Source organism: Tenrec ecaudatus, chromosome 7 (assembly GCF_050624435.1).
Source record: "Tenrec ecaudatus isolate mTenEca1 chromosome 7, mTenEca1.hap1, whole genome shotgun sequence".
NCBI classification, from domain to species: Eukaryota; Metazoa; Chordata; class Mammalia; order Afrosoricida; family Tenrecidae; genus Tenrec; species Tenrec ecaudatus.
In genome coordinates this window covers 91,887,574-91,910,242 of record NC_134536.1, presented here as the reverse complement: position 1 = coordinate 91,910,242, position 22,669 = coordinate 91,887,574, and the positions used below count along the sequence as shown (strand labels likewise).

Below are 22,669 nucleotides of genomic sequence, written 5' to 3'. Positions count from 1 at the left end.
AAACATAACCCTTTATAGGAATTGATTTAACCATGATTGGAAAGATGATTCCAAGATTCTTTTCATTTAAATTTTGAATCCATTAATATATAAGGATACCAGAAGACCAAATTCCTAACATAAGCATATCTCAGTATGAATGCTCTTAACAACTGCTCTTTGTTTTAAGCAGTCAAAGAAGTACTTAATTTCTTTTTTTTTAATCATTTCATTAGGTGCTCATACAACTCCCATCATAATCCATACATACATCAATTGTGTAAAGCACATCTGTACATTCATTGCCCTCATCATTCTCAAAACATTTGCTCTCCACTTATGCCCCCGGCATCAGGTCAGGAGTACTTAATTTCAATGAATATTATAGGTAGTTATTTTAACTTCAAGGCGTATACAAAACTGTTTGAATGAAGCCAATGTGACATCACTTACTACCTCCACAGGAACATTAATTTGCAATGCTTTTCTCTTGATAGATGTAAAAATACACTAGTGATCAAGGTGAAATCGACATTAAACTGGGAATGAAGCCTCATCATAATTAAGTCTAAGACAGAAATGTTCACTTTATTTTGGAATGCTGATAAAAGTTCTAGAATGGAATTATTACTGTTACCTGCAATGTGGTGTGTCCTTATTTAGCTAGCTCACTAGTTAAATATAAACTATATAGGGCCCATTTTAACCTCTTCTTTTCCCCCACTTCCCAATTCCAAAGCTCAATGGACAAACTGGAGGGATAAGTGAAATTAGAATGTGTGGTAGAAGAATTATTTCCATTCACCATTTCTTTTTTCCTCTATCTAAATGTTGATACTGCGATCGGTATGCACATTACTTTACAATAGTTACAGTTCTAACTGCCTTCCCACTCTATATTTTTATACTTACAGACAAAATTCTAGAAAAAATGGACAAAACAAGTCTTGTGAACATGAAACCAAAAATTTCAATCAACACACCAAAGTAAAAACTCCTCACACATGGTCACACACAAATCTCCTAGTTTTGTTTTAAAATAAATATTGACTAAAATTTTCTAAGCTGTACTTATAAATAAATAAATTTTATTTCTGTAATTTTCTTACCGGTATCCTTGAATATTACATGAGTGGGTCTATCTTTCATAACAAGATCCAAAGCTGATAAGCCTTCTTTATCTTGAATATATAGACTAACACCATGCTAAAAAATAAAAGTAAAACATTTTTAATCAATTTCTTATTCATACCTATTAACAAATCAGGTGTTCAAGTCCAGAAATACAAGGGAAAAGGAAAAGTAAACAAAATAATTAGAATAATCTGATGCTTACAACTAAGAAAAAATAACTATCCAACCTTGGTAGGATAAGGAAGAATCAGAAAGCATGAATCAAATAAGCAATCTCTAAAATCAATATGAATTACATATGAAAGCTTCCCATGGTAAGGTGCTGTTACCTAGAAGATCCTAGGTCTGTGTATATGACTTTTTGTAATTCAATTAAATGTATATATTATTTATGTCTTTAAAGGTAAAGGCTGGAAAGATGGCAAGGCAATAACAGAGCAAAACTTACATTAGGACTTTTTCAAATTTTTCTTTAGGATTTATTCTTTATAAATATGATGTGGTCTTATGCCGTATTTCTTTTTGTCTTGAATTCTATGTTTATTATTAGGACAATTGTACTCTTTTAATTCTATTTTTATGATATATATTATTTTCTTATCCTACCACTGTAGCTCATTTTTACAGCAGTTTGTGGCCTCTTGAGAAACATATATAATTAGATGTTATTTAAAAAAACTTCTTTGACATATATACTGTGTTTCTAAGCAGCAATTTAACGTAACCCATAGAGTTTTATGTGTACAATCCAAATGCAAACAAATTGGAACCTTTTTCTGTGCTTCTTATTTAAAGTAGTTAGAACACCTATCCCTATTACTATATATTCTTTTTTTTAAATCTAACAGAAAAGTAGGAAGACAGTACATTTCACATCATTCTACTATTAGTTTTTAAAATATAAAATGTACTGCTTCTCAAAAACACATTTTAATGTTTGCTGTCAAACATTATAAGACTTTCCATAACTGCTTAACCTTACCTTTATTTAAACTAAAGTGAGTCATCATTGCCTGTCCACACACATAATTTACCTGGCTAGTTAAGGACAAGATGAACCATAATATTTTAAAATTTTACAAGCTATATGTCAAAATACTCTATATTAAGTTACTTAAGAATCTCCTCTTCACTTTCAACAACTGCTTTCTAATAAACTATGATCAATTCTTACTCTTCCAGATGGTTAAAACGCCTGGTTTCCCCAAAATGTCAATCAAGAGAACATGCTCAAATTAGAGAGCTAACAAAAATCAGAAGTGATGATCGAAGATCATATTAAATTTAAAATTGTACTTTCAAAGATAAGAAATTCAGGTAGGACCTAGCATTAGGCTTTGTAAGAGTAACAATGGTAGATTTCAGGGATGAGTGTTCCAAGCTATTCATAGATCCCTACAAACTTTATTTTGGCATTTTTATTGTTTTGCTCCAAGTTTTATAAAAACAAACTGGATTCAGGTACGACTAGACATATTTGCATCATCCTAAGCAGCCCTAATTGCATAAAAGATTTGAGACAATTTTTACCAGCAGAGCCCTCTACTTATGCTAGGCGCTGACATTTTCTAACATGCTTATCTTAATCTCTAAATGATATTAGTTCATTTATTTAAAACCAATCTTCACATGTCCAAAATAACAGGTACACTTATTAGCTAACTAAATAGCACATAAAATGTGAGGCTTATAAACCTGGATATCTCATGTCTACCTAAGAAATGAATGAACTTTAGACAGTTATTCTACAACTATCACCATCTGTCAGTGTGTCATACTGTGGTGATTTGTAAATTGCTATGAAAATTTTATGGATCACAAAAGAACACTATTTAACTCAATTACTTTGAACAAGTCATTACAAAAAAAGAAAAATCCAAACTCGCTTCCATCAAGTCAATTTTGACTATGGTGAACTTATAGGACAAAACTGTCCCTGTAGGCTTCTGAGCCTGTAAATCACAGGCTTCCAAAATTATTAGGCCTGCTGTCTTCCTTTTCAGGAAAACAAACAAACAAACAAAAAAACTCAGCACCCTCTGGCAATTAGAAACTTCTACAGCCTGAAACCCAGGATAAAGTGTAGGTATCTGTTTTTGCAGCAGCCCCGGAATAGTTCCAGTGCCCCCAGGGGACAATAACACCCACTTTGGGAAACGCTACTGTATACCTCTATGGGAACAGAAAGCCTCATTTTTCTCTTGTGGAAAGACTGGTGGATTTGAACTGATGACTTTGTGATTAGCAGCCCAGCATGTACCACCACCAGGACTCCTGAAACATGTCATTAGGAAGGATCAATATCTTAAAACGGGTGTTTTATGAAGGAGCGAACAGTGAGGGCAAGGGAGGTGCTTGGTAAGATGGACTGGCACGACAGACAATGATGAATTCCAACATGCTGGCTTTATGATGAAGGCACAGGACGGTACAAGACTGCGTTCTGTTGTGCACAGCATCACCTTGCAACGAAGGTGCACTGCCAGCAGCCACGCTCTGGGGCACTACGAGCACGGGCAGTACTTTGGGAGTCTGTTAGGAAATACAGGGAAAGTGTTTGGCTTGTTTTGATTATCTTCTCAAAAACAGAAACAGAGTTCAAAATCTGCATGTAGAAAGGACTGTAGCGAGAATCCAGGGCAATAAATCAAGAAAGGTTTTCTCTCTTTTCATTTTTTTGTTTAATTATCTGGTTTTGGTCTATTTACACTTACTAGAAGGAAAAACTCATTGAGGGGACCTTGTCCATCTTGTCTATGCAATGTACTTAGATTATTACCAGGTACACAGCTTTATAGTTAGCATATAATGGAATCAACACAATCTTATGATTCCATAAATTCTTCCACTTATAACTCGGAAAAAGTAAAATAATCAATTCTTCCAGAATAATGGTATAGCAACAAGATAAAACAAAACTTACAAGTACACCTAGTTCCTGCCAAGCACACATCCTGTCCTAGAACCAAGGAACCACAGGGAATCTACACAAGAAATACTACCTCTACTCCAGCTTTTTACAGAAGCCAAATATTTGCTAAGGTTTTATATTCTTGGCAATTAGGAACTTAAACTGGGCAAGTGTGTATGTGTGCATACTAATATACAATTGATTTTAATACTTGGTTAAAATTTTCATCCCGTTTTTATCAAATGAAAATCAATTTAAATACACACGTGCATATTATGTCTTCCTGCCGGTCTAAACTATCTGAGCGCTGTGGTAGGCTTCAGACATACGGTTGACATAAAGACTGCCTGCGGTCACTAATTAAAGAAGTGTTGAAAGGAGGCCTGCTGGAACTCTAGGTTGTGTTGGGCTGCTGACCATAAGGTCAGCAGTTCAATCCTACCAGATGCTCAGAGGGAGAAAGAATGTCTGCTCCCATAAAGACTGACGGTCTCACATGGCCAGCCCCACTATGAGACAACATGCCCCTCACTGACCCATAGTTCTACAGAGGACAACACCGGAGACACAATGTGGGAATTGCACTCGATCTGATCCTGCCACACCGAGGCACAATACTAAGGGGGTGCAACCGAACAGCAAGGGAATGGAGTGGCGAGGTCCCCAGGGAATGCTGATGGTGAACTTTGAGGCCAGGGCGTGGTGCTCCAACAGACTGGACTGGATAACACTCCTAATGCCAACAAATGATCCTTGAGCTAACTACAAGCTTTTCTTTCTTGTTGTGTTTTGCTTTGTTTTAATGCCATTGATTTGTTGTTTTGTTGTATATTGTTGCTTGGTTGTGCTCTGTCTTGTTTTTGTGCATGTTATTATCTCCACAGGTCTGTCTAAATAAGATAGGCTGGATGAACAATCTGGAAGAGAAAACAACAGGACTGACAGTTCCAGGGGGACATGGGAGAGGGGGAGGTGGGAGGAAAGGCAGTGGTGTTAACAAACCCAGGGACAAGGGAACAACAAGTGATCCAAATTGGTGGTGAGGAGGGTATGGAGGCCTGGTAGGGCAAGAACAATGGTAATGTAACAAAGAGGATTTGCTGAAAGCCTGGTAGGGACAGAGCATGATAGTGGGATAGGAGGAAAGTCAAGGGAAATAAAGAGCTGGGAGTCAAAGGGCATTTATAGAGGTCTAGATAAAGACATGTATATATGCAAATATATGTGAATAGATCTATGTGCATATATTTATAGGTTTAGTAATAAGGTAGCAGAAGGACATTGGGCCTCCATCAAAGTACTCCAACAATGCAAGAATACTTTCTTCTATTAAACTGGCATTCTATGATGCGCACCTTCCCGACACAACCTCCAAAGACAAAGTGGGTGAATAAGCAAACGTGGTGAAGAAAGCTGATGATGCCCAACTATCAAAAGATATAGCGTCTGGGGCCTTAAAGGCTTGAAGGTAAACAAGCGGCCATCTACCTCAGAAGCTACAAAGCCCACATGGAAGAAGTACACCAGGCCTGTGTGATCACGAGGTGCCGAAGGGATCAGTTACCAGGCATCAAAAAACAAAAAATCTTATCATTGTGTGCTCATCTCCATGATATGATCACTGAACACAAATGGGTGCATAAGCAAATGTGGCAAAGAAAGCTGATGGTGCCCAGCTAGCAAAAGATGTAGCGCCTGGAGTCTTAAAGGCTTGAAGGTAAACAAGCGGCATCTAGCTCAGAAACAACAAAGCCCACATGGAAGAAGCACACCAGCCTGTGCGATCACGAGGTATTGAAGGGATCAGGTATCAGGCATCATCAGAACAAAAAAGTCTTACCATAGTGAATGAAGGGGGCAGTGTGGAGTGGAGACCCAAAGCCCATTTGTAGGCCATTGGAGATCCCCTTGCTGAGGGGTCGGGGGAGTAGACGAGCCAGACAGGGTGTGATGTAGCAACGATGAAAAATACAACTTTCCTCTAGTTCCTAAATGCTTCCCCACTCCCACCCCCCACTATCATGATCCCAATTCTACCTTGCAAGTCTGGCTAGACCAGAGGATGTACACTGGTACAGATAGGAACTGGAAACAGGGAATCCAGGGCAGATGATCCCTTCAGGACCAGTGGTTTGAGTGGCAATACTGGGAGGGTAGAGGGACAGTGGGTTGGAAAGGGGGAACCGATTACAAGGATCTACATGTGACCTCCTCCCTGGGGGATGGACAACAGAAAAGGGGGGTGAAGAGAGACGTCGGACAGGGAAAGATATGACAAAATAATAATTTATAAATTATCAATGGTTCATGAGGGAGAGGGGAGCCGCGAGGGAGGGGAAAAATGAGGAGCTGATGCCAGGGGCTTAAGTGGAGAGCAAATGTTTTGAGAATGATGAGGGCAATGAATGTACAAATGTGCTTTACATAACTGATGTATGTATGGATTGTGATAAGAGTTATATGAGCCCCTAATAAAAGGATTAAAAGAAAAAGCTTACGGTCTCAAAAACACCTACACACGTTTACTGTGAGTCTCAATACTCAATGACAGTGGTTTGGGTGGAAGGTGAAAGGAAAGATTAATGTACAGAGCACATGCAGATGGCTTACAAGACACTGAATGGTCAAAAGAGGTTTCTACATGCCAATCAAGCCAAAGGTCCATGGTGTGATTTTCTGACTTCTCTTAGACAAGAGAGAGGATTATTGTTGTTAGGTGACTTGAGTCAATTCTGACTCATAAGGACCCTGTGTAGACAAGAATTAAACACAGTCAGATACTGCCCATCCTCTTAAGTGTTGTGGTTTGACCATTACAGAGCTCTAAAGGGGAATGAAACACTAAAGGATGATGGGAAGGTCCAAAGTTCAGATCATCCACAACTGTTTCAAAATGAAGCTTCAAATCCTGACACTTAAATGGCAACTTATAAATCAGCGGCCTAAGGACTTTCCCAAACTATGTAGGCTTGGAAATCAGTCAATTTTCACAAGAAACATGAAAATTTCAAGGCTTTAGAGGTGAAAAGGAGGAAAACTGATAGATGCTGTAAGTCTAGTTTTCCTCACAAAAGAGGAAATTAATCAGGATTGAAGTATATCTCAGGAGTTTTAGATATAAGATTATTCAATACTACTAGTAATAATAAACTCTGGATATCCTTTTTCTTCATTGGCCCTGCCTGGAGGGAGAGAAAGGTAATAATATTAACTTCGCCTTACAGATGAAAATCAAGATTTAAGATTACGTACGTCACTAATCCAAGAAGACCCAGTAAAAAGAAAACCTAGGTAGATTCGTACCAATAAAATATTATTCTACTATTAATGTATAAAATCATTTTAATTAGTAAATATCACCATCTAAAAAGTACTTCTTCGGTACTGTGTTAAAAGTCAAAAAGAGATGAAGACATTGAATCTCAAAGCTCACCAATTTTATAAGCCACTCTTATTTTTTGTTCTTCCTTAAGTCTACACAAACAATTTAAGATGACCATACAACTTAGGGTTGTTAAATCTCAGCTGTAACAACTTTATTTTGTGTAGTCATTTATTAGAGAAATGACATTGGATTTATCTCAAAATACTTCATTATCTGGCTTTTCAATGTAAGACTTAATTTGATTCTAATTATCTTTTTTTATGTTAAGAATTATAAAATCCTTGCCAACTGAGAATTGACACATTAATCAAATCACAATCTTTAGATGGTGTTCAATAGTTAGTACCCTTTTAAAGTAGTTACTAATATAGTTATCAAATGGTAAATGAGATTTTATTTAAAATATTTAAGATACACAGCACTGATTAAATCAAACAGCTGGGATTTGCATCAAAAGACTATAGGAATACAAATCATGTGAGGGTACATATAATACAAAATTGACCAATAGTAAAGTATGTATTGTCAACTTTTATGTATGTTTAAAATCACATATCATAAAACATTTAAATAAAATACCTAGGATTTTGAGGTAGTTTATTGTGCCAAACTGGCCGATAAACACATATGGGATTAATTGAGGGGCGAGAGATAAATGGCTCAGCGAACCTCACCTTTCTTGTCTCCTGCTCTTTGATTGGACCAGTGTGTGGCTGCCTTGCTTGTTCTGTGCCTCAATGCAAGCTACACTACCTGTGGGTCACCTAACCCCGTGGACTGTATCACTGTAAGTTGAGGTTCCTTCGAGACCTGCTTCGCCACACTATTGGAATGTACAGCTCTTGAGGTGGGGACTGTCGGACCCTGTCATCTGGCTGACTGTTGGTGACCTGCCTTGCTGTTTGCTGCCTGTGCCCGGATAGCCTGGATTGCTCTACAGTGGACTACCTAGCAGCTGCCAGAGTCTCACAACTATCTCACGGGAGTGAGTTGCACTCAGCCATCTGTATTGCTTTATAATTTAATTAACTATTTACTTCTTAAGTTAGATATCCATCTATCTGATATAGTTTATTGGGCCAACCTGGATGATTAATACATGTGGGGTTAATTAAAGGGCAGAAGGATAAATGGCTCGGTGAGCCTCGCCTTTCTAGTTCTCAGGTCTCTTGCTTTGTGATGGTTGGACCAGAATGTAGCTGCCTTAGCCAGTTTCCTGCTTCAGCTGCCAAAGCACATTTCTTGCAAGATATCTCCAAAGAGAAGCCGCATGGACCTGCCCCGATGCAGCACTCGGTGCCAGAGCAGCCGTGTGGAGACTCCTGCCAGCGCTGAGATGCTTACATGTTCACTGACTTGGCTTTCCTCCTGCAGTCGGTGTCATAGTGTGTGTTTCATGAGATGGAGGAGGACTTTGTGGATTGGTGTCGGACATATGGGTTAATGTTGGACTTGTGGGCTTCGGCAGCACTAGGTTGGGATGTTTCCCTGATGTGCACTTAACCTTTATATGAAACTCTCTTATACATGAATTTCTGTGGATTTGTTTCTCTAAAGTACCCAGACTAATACACTATCTGTATAAATATATATATAATTATTAGCGTTCTGGTTTTGTTTCTCTAGAGAACCCTGTCTAAGACCAATTTTAATTCCAAAGATGAATTACAATAGTAAAATATATCAAACAAGTAGCAACAGCAAATCTAACTAAATCCTTTTTGGAAAGTCAGTGGGCAAATGAAAATGATTAAGAAAAACATGCATGGCCAGACACAGTTTTAATTAAACAGATGAACTTACCTTCAATAGAGACCAGACGCAGTCAATATGTCCATAGAAAATGCTTCTATGTAGAGCGGTCCATCCTGATTCCTTGTCTTTCACCAAGAGATCTGCTCCTTTCTCAATAAGCCAATCTAACACTCCTTTCTTTCCACAGGAGGAAATCAGATGAAGGGCATTCCGGCCATAGGCATCCCTTATAGTTGTAGCATTGTAACAATGACTAGAGAGAAAAGCCTTAATCTGCCCTTCATTCCCCTTTGTTATCACTGAAAGGATGTCCAGAGCATGCTTCAGCGATCGACACTTCGATGTGCAGTCAGGGGTAAGAGAACTCATCCTAATATTTCTAAGCTGCTTACTTCTTCAGAACAGTCAGTTAATACTGCTTTTTAAACTGAAAATGCCAGGACACAAAGATGCTACTACTCAAGATGAGTTACAGAGTATATATGGCCTGTTAAGGATTGTAATTTAAATCCTCAGGACAACAGTATAAAACTGTGTTTATTAATATAATTTCTTTTGGCACTAAAATGAAAACAAAAATTATAAATAACTCTATTATAAAGTTTATATAAAAAAATTTCTAAAATTTCCCACAGTTTATAAATGATTCCTAAAGTCAAGCACCAAGGGGGAGTGGAGAGGGGAACTCCCCCTCCACACTCTCAGATCCTTTTAAATATCCATAATTGCAAGGGTGACCTATAAGGGAAGAAAAAGACAAAAAGTATGGTGGGTATCCTTCTCACAAACAAGAAAATCTAGCAGTTGTGTCTAACATAACTTTATTTTAATATTTACTTTTTTCTGAGATTGCTAACAACTACCCAATCCTACAAAATGCTAGATAAATCAAATCTTGAGTAACAAGTCTCTAACACAAATTTATTTTTTAAAAAGAATACAAATACTATCTTATACGCTCCTCAATTTTTTATAATCACCTCCATATTTACATGTCCTAATTCCTCTCTAAAAAAAAAAATCCATCAATGTTTCACCTTCATATCCATGGTATCTATTTTGCTAGGACAACTTCAACTTAGAGGTATTTGGCTATGCTTGCAATAAACGATTACCGTATACACTCATGTATAAGCCAAGTTTTCCAGCACATTTTTAATGCAGTTTTTGTGGTAAAATTAGGTGCCTCAGCTGATATTCAGGTTGGCTTATATTCGAGTATATACAGTAACTCAGAGGACTCTTGGGTCAACAAGGAAGGAGGTTAAACTATGCACTTGGGGTTTTTTTTAATAATAAGAATAATTTTTTAAATAAAATAAGAAGGGAGCATTTGATGATATTGTTGGAAAAATTTTATACCATCTGTCTTCAAGAATTAGTGAGCAAAAAATAAATAAAAAACAAATAAAAAGAATTATGTGAGCAACTGATAATGGAAAATTTGTACTCATACTACACTTTCTGTATACAACTCATTGTCACCTCTGATCTAGTTGGATATTTATTTTTATCAAGTGCTATCCAGCAGTTGCTGTTTTATTCCTCAATAAGACTTCTTTTCATTTGACTCTTAGCAAACTGAGAATTTCTCCTTCAGCACTGTCTCTACCTCAGACATCCTTACCTCTAGTCTTATTTTGAAGTTAATCTCTATGTCGGTATTCTGGATTAAATTTCTTTCCTTTTCCTTTTGAGATAGTTAAAGTTTATTGTGCCAACCTGGCCAATAATCACATGTGGGATTAACTGAAGGGTGGAGGGATAAATGGCTCAGTGAGTCTCGCCTTTCTAGTTCTCCGGTCTCTTGCTTTGTGATGGTCGGACCAGGGTGCAGCTGCCTTAGCCAGTTCCCTGCTTCAGCTGGCAAGGCTCACTTCCTGTGAGACATCCCTGAGGGGAAGCTGTATGGACCTGCCCCGATGCAGCCCTGTGTGCTGGAGCAACCATGTGGAGACCCCTGCCAGCGCTGAGATGCTTACACGTTCACTGACTCGGCTTTCCTCCTGCAGTCGGTGTCATGGTGTGTTTTGTGAGATGGAGGAGGACTTTGTAGATTGGTGCCGGCCATATGGATTAATGTTGGACTTATGGACTTGGACAGCACTGGGTTGGGATGCTTTCTTAATGTACACTTACCCTTCATATAAAACTCTCTCTTATACATGAGTTTCTGTGGGTTTGTTTCCCTAAGTTTACCCAGACTAACATACCTGTATTTTCAGTCTTTTAACTATGTCCCAACAAATTATAACCAAACGTAAACTTCAATCTTTATATAAAAATCCCATCCTAAATTTCTAATCTCCTAAAACTACATCATAACCACCATATCTGCTGCCATAAGAACACCAACACACTCCTCAGGTATGTAGTCTTCACTAAGTGCCAGGCAGGCTGTTAACACAGTTCCATCTACATGGAAGGTCCTTGCCCATAGGAGATGATACAAAGGATGCTAAAACTACTAAGTGGCTACCTAGGAAAAGATAACTTGAGATATTTACTTTATTTCTTACATCAACATAAACTCCAGATAACTCAGAGACAGACAAAAATGAAGCCATAAAAGCACTAGATGAAAACAGTTTTTTTTAATAACTGCCTTTCTAAACAAAGTCTGAAACGTATGTTAAATAAATCAATAATAAATTCAATGTAGTTCTTAAACTATATAAAATAACTGACAGAGGGAAAATCTAATTTCTAGCTTCTAAATATCAATGAGGCCAATAGAAGAAAAAATCAAATATAACCACACTTAACCAAAAGAAAAATTTAAAGACTTTTAAGAAGGAAATTTCACTTTACTTAAAAGAAGTGCAAATTAAATCTATAATGTGATACATAGTCTTGATCTATTAAAATGATAACGATCAAAGGATGGATATTAAGGGGAGATAGAAACTTCCATCCACTGCTAGTGAGAGTATAAATTGGTACAAACTTTATGGGGAGCAATTCAATAATGCTCATCAAAGTGCACAACAGTTTTACTAATAGCAATCCATCCTGCAACTATCCAAGCAGGACATCCAGATTCAGCTCCTGGCCAATGCACTTCATCCCTCTGTCTGTGTAGGTCTGCAAGTTCTTGTGATGCTCAACCAGTTCCATCAGAACTTTCAAAGGAAGATTAACTAAAAGAAAGGCTTTGTAATCTAGTTCTGAAAAATAATGAAAACTAGATGGGTCACAATCCATAGAGTTTATGTGTGAACTGGGGCATATGTACAAGAACATCCTTGTGCATTGCCTGGAAGTAATCCAGCATGCTGAAGAAATTATGATATATCCATGCAAAGAAACATTATTCAGTTATCAAGGATGAAATCGTTATATACGTTCAGATAAGATATAATCTACATTATGTATTATCATTTTAATGAGATAAAAATACCATGTGAGATGTGTATATATATATATAGTTATGCTTTTTTATGCACCATAGATGTCCAAAAGAATATACAACAAAATAGCTAACAGTTATTGCTCTGAAGAAGGGTACCCAATGGTTAGTGCTGGTGGGATGGTTACAGTTTATGTCAACTATGTGAAGATAGTGGTGGGGTCCAACCTCTCAGTGAGGACACAGCCTAATAACACCTCTTCAGGGGTGTAGCCTTTTGATGAGAGATACTATGGAGAACTTCTCTCTTGTCCACCTCTATTCTGTTTGACTACCATGTTGCACATCTGGGGCCAGCAGCACATGTGGTCCACATGACCCCTGGGAGCATTTGTGCTCTACCACATTCCTGTGGACCTTGGATTCAGGTAACTCTACATCCACTAGCCTGTGTTTTCCCAGCTTCTCCAGTAAGCATCTGACCCTTGGACATGAGTTGACTGGGCTGGGTCACTTTTCTGATATAAAATTCTTTCTTGATATAAAGTTCTTTCTCATACATATATGTGTCATTAGTTGTGTTTCTCTAGCAAACTCAGCCCAACATAGATAGGGATAGAAGTTAAAACTTTTTTTCCTATATACCCTTTGAATACTATACCCAAACCAAATTTCTTTAAAGTAAAAAAATGCTAATATGCTGATTAAAGAGGGCAGTGAACAGCGTGGGGATGGCCTGTCTGCCCTCCTCTGGTCACCTATCGCCAGGAGGCAGGGGTCACACATGCCTTCACTCATCATCCCTCTCATTCTATCCTGACACCACCCAGTTTGCAAGGGCACTCTACTTCTCTGCCACTCCAAATTCACAACCCATACTCACAATCAATAGACCTCCTAGGGAAGCTAATAGGTTACTATAAGTCAGGATGTGCAAACAGTAAAGATAAAGTTATTGGTCCACAGCAACAACTCTCCTGAGCCAGCTGTCTCTAAAATGAACCGGGGATGTACATAAAACATAAGATACATTAATGGACTTTGGACTTACTTAATCATAGCCTTAATCTAAGAAAAATTAGTCCTTATGATATAGCCCAACTTAATACTCATGCTTAAAGAGAGATCACTGAATATATGGGTACTATATATATTCAGTGTGAGGAAGAAATCTGATGGTGCTGGCAATCACAAAGAACAGCACCTGGAGTCTTAAATGTTTGTCTCAAAACAAACAGCCATCTAGCCAAGCGTCAACTAAGTCCACACTGAAGAATTACATCCGCCTGTGCTTTAGTTTTAATAATAGCAATAAAAGTGTCATAATAACTATTATTATAAATAATAAAATCCAAATCTGGAAGAGGGAACTGTATCAGAGATTCGACTGTGAACACCTGGTCTACAAAAGGCTTTAAATGACAGTGGAAACCCAAAATCCCCATGATGATTAAGCCTCTAACCATAATCCATAGATAAAAACTTCTGCTACCTGGCAGAAAGCATCATAAAATTGATTATAGCAAAAATAAAATAAATGATTATGGCAGATGCAATTAGGTTAAACTGTAACACTTTATCATTTGATCTTCCATTTGATTCATTTTAAAGTTTCAGATTTTAACATTTTGTTTTCTTTTGGATTGAGGTTTTCTTTTGTCTTTGTTGTTGATGTTTAATGATTTGTTTTGCTTTTTTCTGTATATGAAGCTCAGGATAGGTAAATTTATAGACAGTAACTGAATTAATAATTACCTAAGGACATGGCAAAGGAAGGTTCGGGGGAGACGGAGGACTAACAATAATAACCACAAGAAGAAAATACTCTAAAACTGTGATGATGATTGAACAACTCTTCTATCTATGACCGAGCTATTCAATTGTGTGATACATGAACTATATGTCAATAAAAATAAAATCAACCAGAAGCATCTCTCATCTGTCAGTGGAGGCTAGGAAATTATGCCGAACAAACCTCAACAGAGCTTCTGGACCTAGACAAACTAGGAGGAATGGCCTGGGGGACTAGTTCAGAAAACCATATGAATCACAACAGACAGATAAGCAACCAGTCATGGGGACAGTACAGGAACACGCAGCACATAACCAAAAATATATAAGTAAACTGCTTAGTACAGTGCAAGGCACCAAATATGCATCCAACAATTTTCTTTCATTAGAATTATTTTTTCAGTAACAGAAATGTAACACATTTTAAACCCCGAAGTCATGTTTGTTCAATGTCACAGTTACCTGGTATAGTCTTTACTTAACTAACGCCCCAGCTTTGAGGTCATTAATACTGCAATCTTCTAAGGAGTCTAGAAATGGATCCTGCAAGGACCAGGGAGTCATGGAAGCATTAAACCTGGATTCTAGCTTATACCACTTTTTCTTAGGAGCCTATCCTTTCATCTTACCTTCAAATGTTAGGCTCTTTTCCTGTCTACTTCATTTTCTTCCTGGATAATTTCAGTCTCTGTCACTCTTTTATTCTAATAAAAAATTCTGAAATCTCCTCCTGCCTGCATATCGCCCCCAAACTCCAGATCTATAATTCCAATGTCCATTTCTTTTTTTTGTCCATTTCTAATCTTATTTATGTACTCAACTTACGCTTATTGAAGGGGAAGAATACAAAGTAAATAAAGATGTATTACGTAGTCAGTGCATGCTGGACAGTTTACATGACAGGAGATAAAGCAAACCATGTAAATCATGCCACCATAAAAAGAGGGAATTAGAATTAAAACATGGATCTAACTTTCAGTCTCTTATTTCTGCTACACTGCCTTGCCTCTCCAGTGTACCTACCGTGAGTCACAGGACTAGGAATACAAAAAGATTAATACTCAAATATTTTAAATAAAATGCTAAATTATAGGTTCATATAACTTAATTGAATGCATAATTTAACAACTATTTTGACTTAGCACAACTTATTATATAGTTCCTGCCTTCAAAAAGTCAGTGTGGCAGAAAAGATCTATTTGATATAAGTGAGTAATGATTATTTATCATAATTATAAATCAACGGTCAAGGTAAAACAAGAGTTCTGGTGTACCAGTGGTTAAAATGTTGGCTGCTAACCAAAGGCCACCAGCCACTTCTCAGGAGAGAGCTGTGGCAGCCCGTTGCTGTAAGGGTTCGCAGCACAGGAAACCCTAAGGAGCAGCTCTACGCCACCCTATAGGGAAGCTATGAGTCAGAACCAACTTGATGACAGTAGGCAGGTGTTTTGGTTTGAGTCAAGGTAAATCAAGTGACACAGAGTAATGGGAAGTGGACAAGAGCAGTTTAAGGAAGACTTCCTAGAGGAGAACAAGCGGGGGGCCTTCAAAAAGTTGGTGAGCCAATAGTATTATCTTTTAATTCCATTTTTTCCACAATTTTTTGAAGTCCCCTTGTATAAAATACCATTTTGCCTGTAAATCCGGGGGGTGGGGGGGGGAGCCTTCAAGGTAAGGGGACAGTAAATATAGAAACAATGTAGTCGTCTTGGTCCATTATGAAAAGTCCAGTAATTCAGAATAAAGACAGGAATGAGGTCTAAACTGCAGACAAGAATGGAGCAAAACATGATCCTTTCTGAGGGAGAAAGTAGGAAGTCAGAGGCATATTTAGGATCTTGAACTGAAAAGACTTGGTGAGAATTCCTAGATTTCTGGCTTGGTTGGCAGGGCAACTAAGAAGAAGAATAAAGGACCAATACTTTAGAAATCAGAGAAACAAAACAAAGAAATAAAAGTTTAAATGTCTGATTATGCTTGATAAATATGAAGCATTGATAGGAAATTGAGTTGGAGGAATATAGTTAGCTAGAACCAACTGTTTCAACTTTGAAAACTAATGGACCACAAAGATCTTAGCCGATTTAAGTTGAATTCTCACAAAGGTCCATAATCCTTCTATTTATCCTTGTTTAAGAGTTCAGTTCTCTGAACTAAGACAGGTCTGATCATGCTATTCTTTGACACCCACAAAACTAAAATGAACTAATACCTATGTCTCATGTACTAAGAATAGCCTTCTGACCTCAGTTAGGATTAGATACATGTCACATAAAAAGTCCAGGCTCTGAATTCAGAATACCTGAGCTAGTAAGCTACGCCAGTAACCAGTTAAGTAACCTTGGACACATGATTTATTTCTCTCAATTTCAATTGTAGTATTTAAACTTTAAAAAGGGGTAGGGGAAGAACAACAATTGTTTATCTCCTGAGATTTTCTTTCTGAAAATTAAATGAGGCCATTCATACAGTAAAAATTCAAAAAATATTAAGGAAAAAGAAAACGCACTGCCATCACATCAAAACCAACTCAGAGAGTGACCCCACAGAGCATAGTGGAACTACTGTGGGTTTCCGAGCCCTTAACTTTTACAGAAGTAGAAGAAAGCCTCTTCTTTCTTCCTCAGAAACACACTGTGTTAGTCTGGGTAGACTAGAGAAACAAATTCATAAATACGCATATGTATATAAGAGAGTTTTATGTAAAGGGTAATTGTACATTGAGAAAACATCCCAACCCAGTCCAGTCCAAGGCCATAAATCTGATATTAGCCCATATGTCTGATACCAATCTATAAAGTCCTCTTCAGACTCAAGAAACACATGCAATGAAGCCAAATGCAGGACGATCACAAGCCGCTGGGTAGAACGTCTTTGGGTCCAGTAACATTGTAAGCATCTCAGTGCTGGCAGGGGTCTCTGTGGCTTTTCTGGCTTCTGATGACTGGTTGTGTCCATGTGGCTTGTCTTCTGCAAAGTCTCCCAGGAAGTAGCAGAGAGAGAGGTGTCTTCCACCTCCAAGGAGGAAGCACAAGATTTCCCAGAATTCTCAGGAGAAGGCCATGTCCACAGAGGCCTCACAGGCTATCTCTAGATTGACAGCCTAGACTCCACCCATACACTCTTAATCCTTACATTGACACCAGATTAGGTGACTACCACACACACTATTTGCCATGCAGGTCAGAGAACAATAACTACAGTAGAATCCTTTGTTTGGAATGATTCTCATCCAAATCTTTACATGGCTGTCACTCCCCCCCTCCCAACTTAAAGCATAATACGTATCACCTTTTGAACCTGTAGCTGGATAAGCACCACATTATATTGATTAATTGATTTAATTCTCTTTTCCATCTGCCCATATGACGCTGGTTAATCTTATTTTACCATGAGGATACGAAAGTTTAGGCAGCCAATTAAATATGAAGGCAATGGTGCTTCACTGGTAAAAATCTGGCCTTCTTTGTGACTGACCAAAGTTTGATTATTGGCTAATGCCCCTGATGTGCAGCAATGAGCCATCTGTGGATGGCTATGTGAGGCTGAAGCTAAACAGGTTTCAGTTAATCTTCACCTTCAAGTTTAAGGCAAACGAGAAAGAAAAACCCTGGTGATCTATTTCCAAAAACCAGTCCATAAGAACACACCAAACACACGGAAAAATGCTTAGGGTCATTATTCAACTCATCAGAGATACAGAAAACTACAATGAGAAACCATTTCACTTTCACTAGGATGGTTGAGAAAAAAAAAAACAGAAAATAACAGACAGTTAGTAAGGATGAGGGCAATTGGAAACCCTTGTCCACTGCGAGTGGGGATGCAAAATGGTACCGCACTGGGTAAAGCAGCATGGTGGTACTTCAAAAATCTAAAAAGAGTATTACCTGAGACTCAAAAGGAGACTTGTACACCAGTGTTCAATAAGACTCTAGTCACAAGAGCCAAAGGGTAGAACTTAAATAGCCATCAGATAAATTATATATATATATATATATATATATATATATATATATATATATATATATATATATATATGCAAAGGAATAATCAGCCAGTAGGAGTAATGAAGTCTTGATACATACTACAATATATATGGAGCATGAAAACATTTTACTGAGAGAAATAAGCCAATCATAAAAGGTTAAGGATTATATGATCTCACATATAAAATGACCAAAAAAGGCAAATGACTCGAAACTAAACTTTATTAGTGGTTACTAGGGTCAGAAGAGATAGCAAAATTACATTACAGCCAATTATTGTACTCACTGTCAATAAGTTGTGCACTTCTAACAAGTTGAATTGGCAAAAACTGTGTGCTAGATATACTTAGAACAATGACTAAAAAAAAATAAGAGCAGATGCTGAAGCTGCTATTTACAACTAAACACCTCACAGGATTTGGTTCCTTGGTTCAGAGCCACTGTTTTGGGGGGGCATCTCAATTAACTGGTCTAGCAATATGTTTGGTGCTCCCAGTGCATTGAATACTTGGCGTGTTAAAAGCTTGCAAGTGGCCATTCACGGTAAGAGTGTCTATTCAGCTGAAGCAACAGAGAAAGTAGAGTCACAAAGAGGAGAAAAATATGAACTGTACTGCTCATTGCCGCCATGAACAACTGCCTCGACTTCTGGAGCCAGAGGGTGGGTGAATCCCTGAAGCTATTACCCTGAGCTGATCCTTAAACTTTAGACCAATATCCTCTCCTGAAGCCATCTTAAAAATCAAACAACAGTTTAGCATAAATCATAAAACGGGTCTGCCTTGAGCACCATGCTTTAAGAAACAATCTAAGGGGGTCAAATTGACACCAGCAACTCAAAACTATAGGTAGTACATTTAAGGGGCAATGATTTTACATTAGAGAGAGGAATAACTCAGAAAAGAAGGTTGGAATTAATAATTACAGCTCAAAAATGTGAACAAGTCACTAAGTTAGCCATGTAGAAAACTGTTGAACTTGTATATGTTCTATGTATATTTTCAGCAACGAATAAAATTTAGAAGAAAATAAAAACCCTACAGATGCACAACAGTCTGATTCCCAATTTATCGTCGGTATGGTACGGAATGGGGCAGTATTTCCTTCTGTTAACTAGATCACCATGAATCTGGGGCCACCTGCACAGCAGAAACAGCACACCTTTAATTATCACAGATAGAAAAGAGTACTTTAGATTCTACCTTTTTGACTATACCCCAAACGGTTCTCAACATGCACTTGGGAAATGTTCAATGAGAAGTCAAACAGCACAGGAGAAAATTTTTCCCTTAACTGTGGTCATAAGAGTTAGAATCTTACTACCTAAAACGTTAGGCAAGTCCCTTAAATTATTTATGCTAAATTTGTCTACAGTGACCACAGAACCCTGTTTTTAAGCATATTCCTTTTCTACACATAAAGATTTTAGTTTCCTTAAGAAGACAGAAAAGGAGGAATGCCATAGCCAATATTTCTCACAAAACAAAGTATGTATTTAATACATAGCTTTGTTTCTGCTTATAAAGAACTCCTCAAATCCACAATCCCTTCCCTATAAGCTTGCATATGCACTAAAAATAATTGTTAAAATCTACAAATGACTCATAATCAAAGAATAAAAAGACCTTAGCACACCTTAAGAAAAGTTTACATAACTATAACTATATATTAGAACATAAACATTTACTACTTTAGGAATTTCATAATTTAGCTTTAACATTGTATTTTATTTTAACACTTTAAAATAGAAACGAGGGAAACAGTTCAATGCATTGTTAGTGCAACATCCAGTTTTACGACAGAGAAAATGCCTAAATTATAGAGAGCAGACACACTTCTGGGTATGGCAAATAATTAACGCCCTGTTTATGACAGGAAACTATGTTCATTTTAGTACTATTTTAATATGCAAATTTCAATATTATTCATAATAATTAGCACAATACTGAGCTTTACATACTAGGTAAATATTCATTTACACTTTACTAACTTTATGATCCAGAAATACAATGAGTTTAAAATATAATAAATACCTAAAATAGAATTTAGCATACTGGATGTCCTTATTACAAAGTTTTTTGGTTTTTTTTCTTTTTAGTTTTAATAATGGAATAGGGTTTTAAAAATTAATTTCCTGAAGAAATCAGGTTTCTCCAAATATTTGTAATACATTTTTAAACGCTCTTTATGTAAATTATGTTAATTTCAAAACAAATGAAATAATTAAAAATTGAAAAAAGATAATCATAAAGAAAAGGTTATGCAAGCATACAGATTTTGCACATTTTTGGCACTGAAAATTATCAATCAAAAATTACATCCTTTCAGTATCACTGATACATTTAGTTTCCAATGCCTTTCGCCAAAGCATAAGCAAAGAAGAAAAAAGGGCGGGAGGGGGACGGGTGGCACGTCAATCTCTGCTTCCTGAAAAATTACCCCGTCAGCACACTTGAAGTTTCAAGTATTCAATTCTGAAAAGCAAACGTCCCTCTTTTTGAACTTGACAGTTCCACCTGCTAGAACAAAGGGTCTCTATTCTGACTCTCCATCATCTCCATCGACTCCCCAAAAGTTCCTTTACACCCAACAATAATACACATTTCAAAGTTCACAACCAGCTTCCCCGTTAATCAGAATCGGTATCCCTGGAGTGGATTAAAACTCTGCTGGGGGGAAGGATTCTGGACGGGCGACCAGGAAAAGGCTTCAAATCTGAAACGAGCCGGGCCACAACCGGGGAGGGCGGGGGGGGGGGGCGTGTCCGGCACGACCGCGACGTCACGCGTCCACGGAGCCGGCCATTCATAGCCCAGGGAGGCGCTGCAGCGGCACGGACCGCTCCGCCAGTCCCAGGCCGCCTCCGCGAGGACCGGGCGTCCGGCGGGGCTGGGGCTCTGCCCCGCGGCCCACTGTCCTCCACGGCCACCCGCAGCCCCAGGGGTGACAGCTCCCGCAGCGCCCCCCGGGCGATAAAGATGCCGCCGCGCCAGCCCGCCCTTCACCGCTAGGGCCCACGAGCCCCCCCTCACCAGTTGCTAGATGAAACTGCGCCTCTGGTCCCCGCGGGCTCGGCAGCCGGCTGCGCAGCGACCCATCCTCAGTGACAGAAGCACAAGACCCCGGAGAGCGCCAGCGGGGCTGTCCCCCAGCCACTCAGCTCCGGAGGCGGCTGCCGCTACCGCCGCGACTACGGGCACCGAGCAAGGGGGCGGGGCGACGCGGGCCGGAGCGGGCGGCCTGCGGGAACAAGGCGGGCGCTGATTGGCTGCGGCTCCTGTATGCCTCGGAGGGATTGGCTGGGGCCTCACCAGAAGGCATCGCGTGGCAACACCTGAACCTTGGCCTTTGCCAAGCTCTCCAAAGGCGCTGGACCCTGCCAGCCTTCCAGGGAGGTAGCCGGCGCGGGCCGGGAAGGCTGCGGGTGATGTCTGCACGCCTACAGCGAGGGTTGCTTTTTGGGTGTGTCTACAGTCGCAGCAGGTGACCCGGAAAGGCTAAGCCTAGAATGTAGAAGGCCTAGGTGGGGATCGGCTCGGTTACCGTCGGGTGCATAATCACCAATGCAGCAGGAGCCTGAAGTAGGCCTCTTCCATGATTAAGTATCGCCCCCCCACCCCCATCCCCTTAGCCCATGCATTGTGGTCAGTGATACGCATCTTCTCGGAGCCGCGCCCTTGCCTCTCCGGGGCTCACTGCATTACACACCGATTATCCGGGAGTCACGTCCTTGACCAGAAGGCATCATTGCCTGCTCAGATCGCCACCACTGGACGGGCTGCTGCGCTTTCAGGCCACTCTGCCTGACACCATTTGTTCAAATACTGGTATTGTGACTCTGGAAACAAACAGTAGAGGCCAGAAGTTGGTTTTACAGTGCTCCCACGTTGTTAGTTGGACACGTCACTTAGTCTCTGGTCTATAAAACGAAGGCGTTCGACAAGAAGCCTCCTTAGAGATTATTACTGTTGGTGACCCTTATATGTGAAGATAGTTACTAGCTCAAAGCCACATACTGTTGGTGAAGGAAAGGTAAAGTCTCTGGCTTCCCTTTCCCAGTATATTGCTCTCTGTCCGTTTTTCTAGGAGGCCTACTTTCTATTTTAACATGTAACAAAGGCGTGCTTGTTTTCTGGAAATCATAAAAAATATATATTTTTATACGCTATCTGCAATAAGTTTTTATATCTGCCACTAAGTAACAGCTGGCGAAGCTAATCAAGTAAATGCATTGATTTAAACTCAAATTTTATGTTTGTCTTGTTTCTGGGCAAGTTCGTTGACCTTTCTGAAGCTTCAATGTCTTTATTTTGGAAATAGGGGCAGTGATACATTAATTTCGAATTGTGAAAATGTAATGATGTTGATAGAGAAAT

At 38.8% G+C, this 22,669-nt stretch overlaps 1 protein-coding gene across 10 annotated transcripts in view; it reads right to left on the bottom strand.

The window, feature by feature from the left end:
- IBTK (inhibitor of Bruton tyrosine kinase) overlaps window positions 1–21,510 on the bottom strand; it is a 459,255-nt gene extending 437,745 nt beyond the window's left edge. For all 10 annotated transcript variants that reach the window (XR_012785385.1, XR_012785386.1, XR_012785384.1 and 7 more), the window contains exons 1-3: window positions 21,326–21,510; window positions 9,213–9,902; window positions 1,089–1,185 (exon numbers count right to left, since the gene is read on the bottom strand). Coding sequence is in view for 2 of the 10 variants with exons in the window: in XM_075554839.1 (XP_075410954.1) it covers window positions 1,089–1,185; window positions 9,213–9,533 (418 nt within the window). In the remaining 8 variants the exon portion in view is untranslated. The remainder of the gene's footprint in view (window positions 1–1,088; window positions 1,186–9,212; window positions 9,903–21,325) is intronic.
- Between the last annotated feature and the right edge of the window lie 1,159 nt (window positions 21,511–22,669).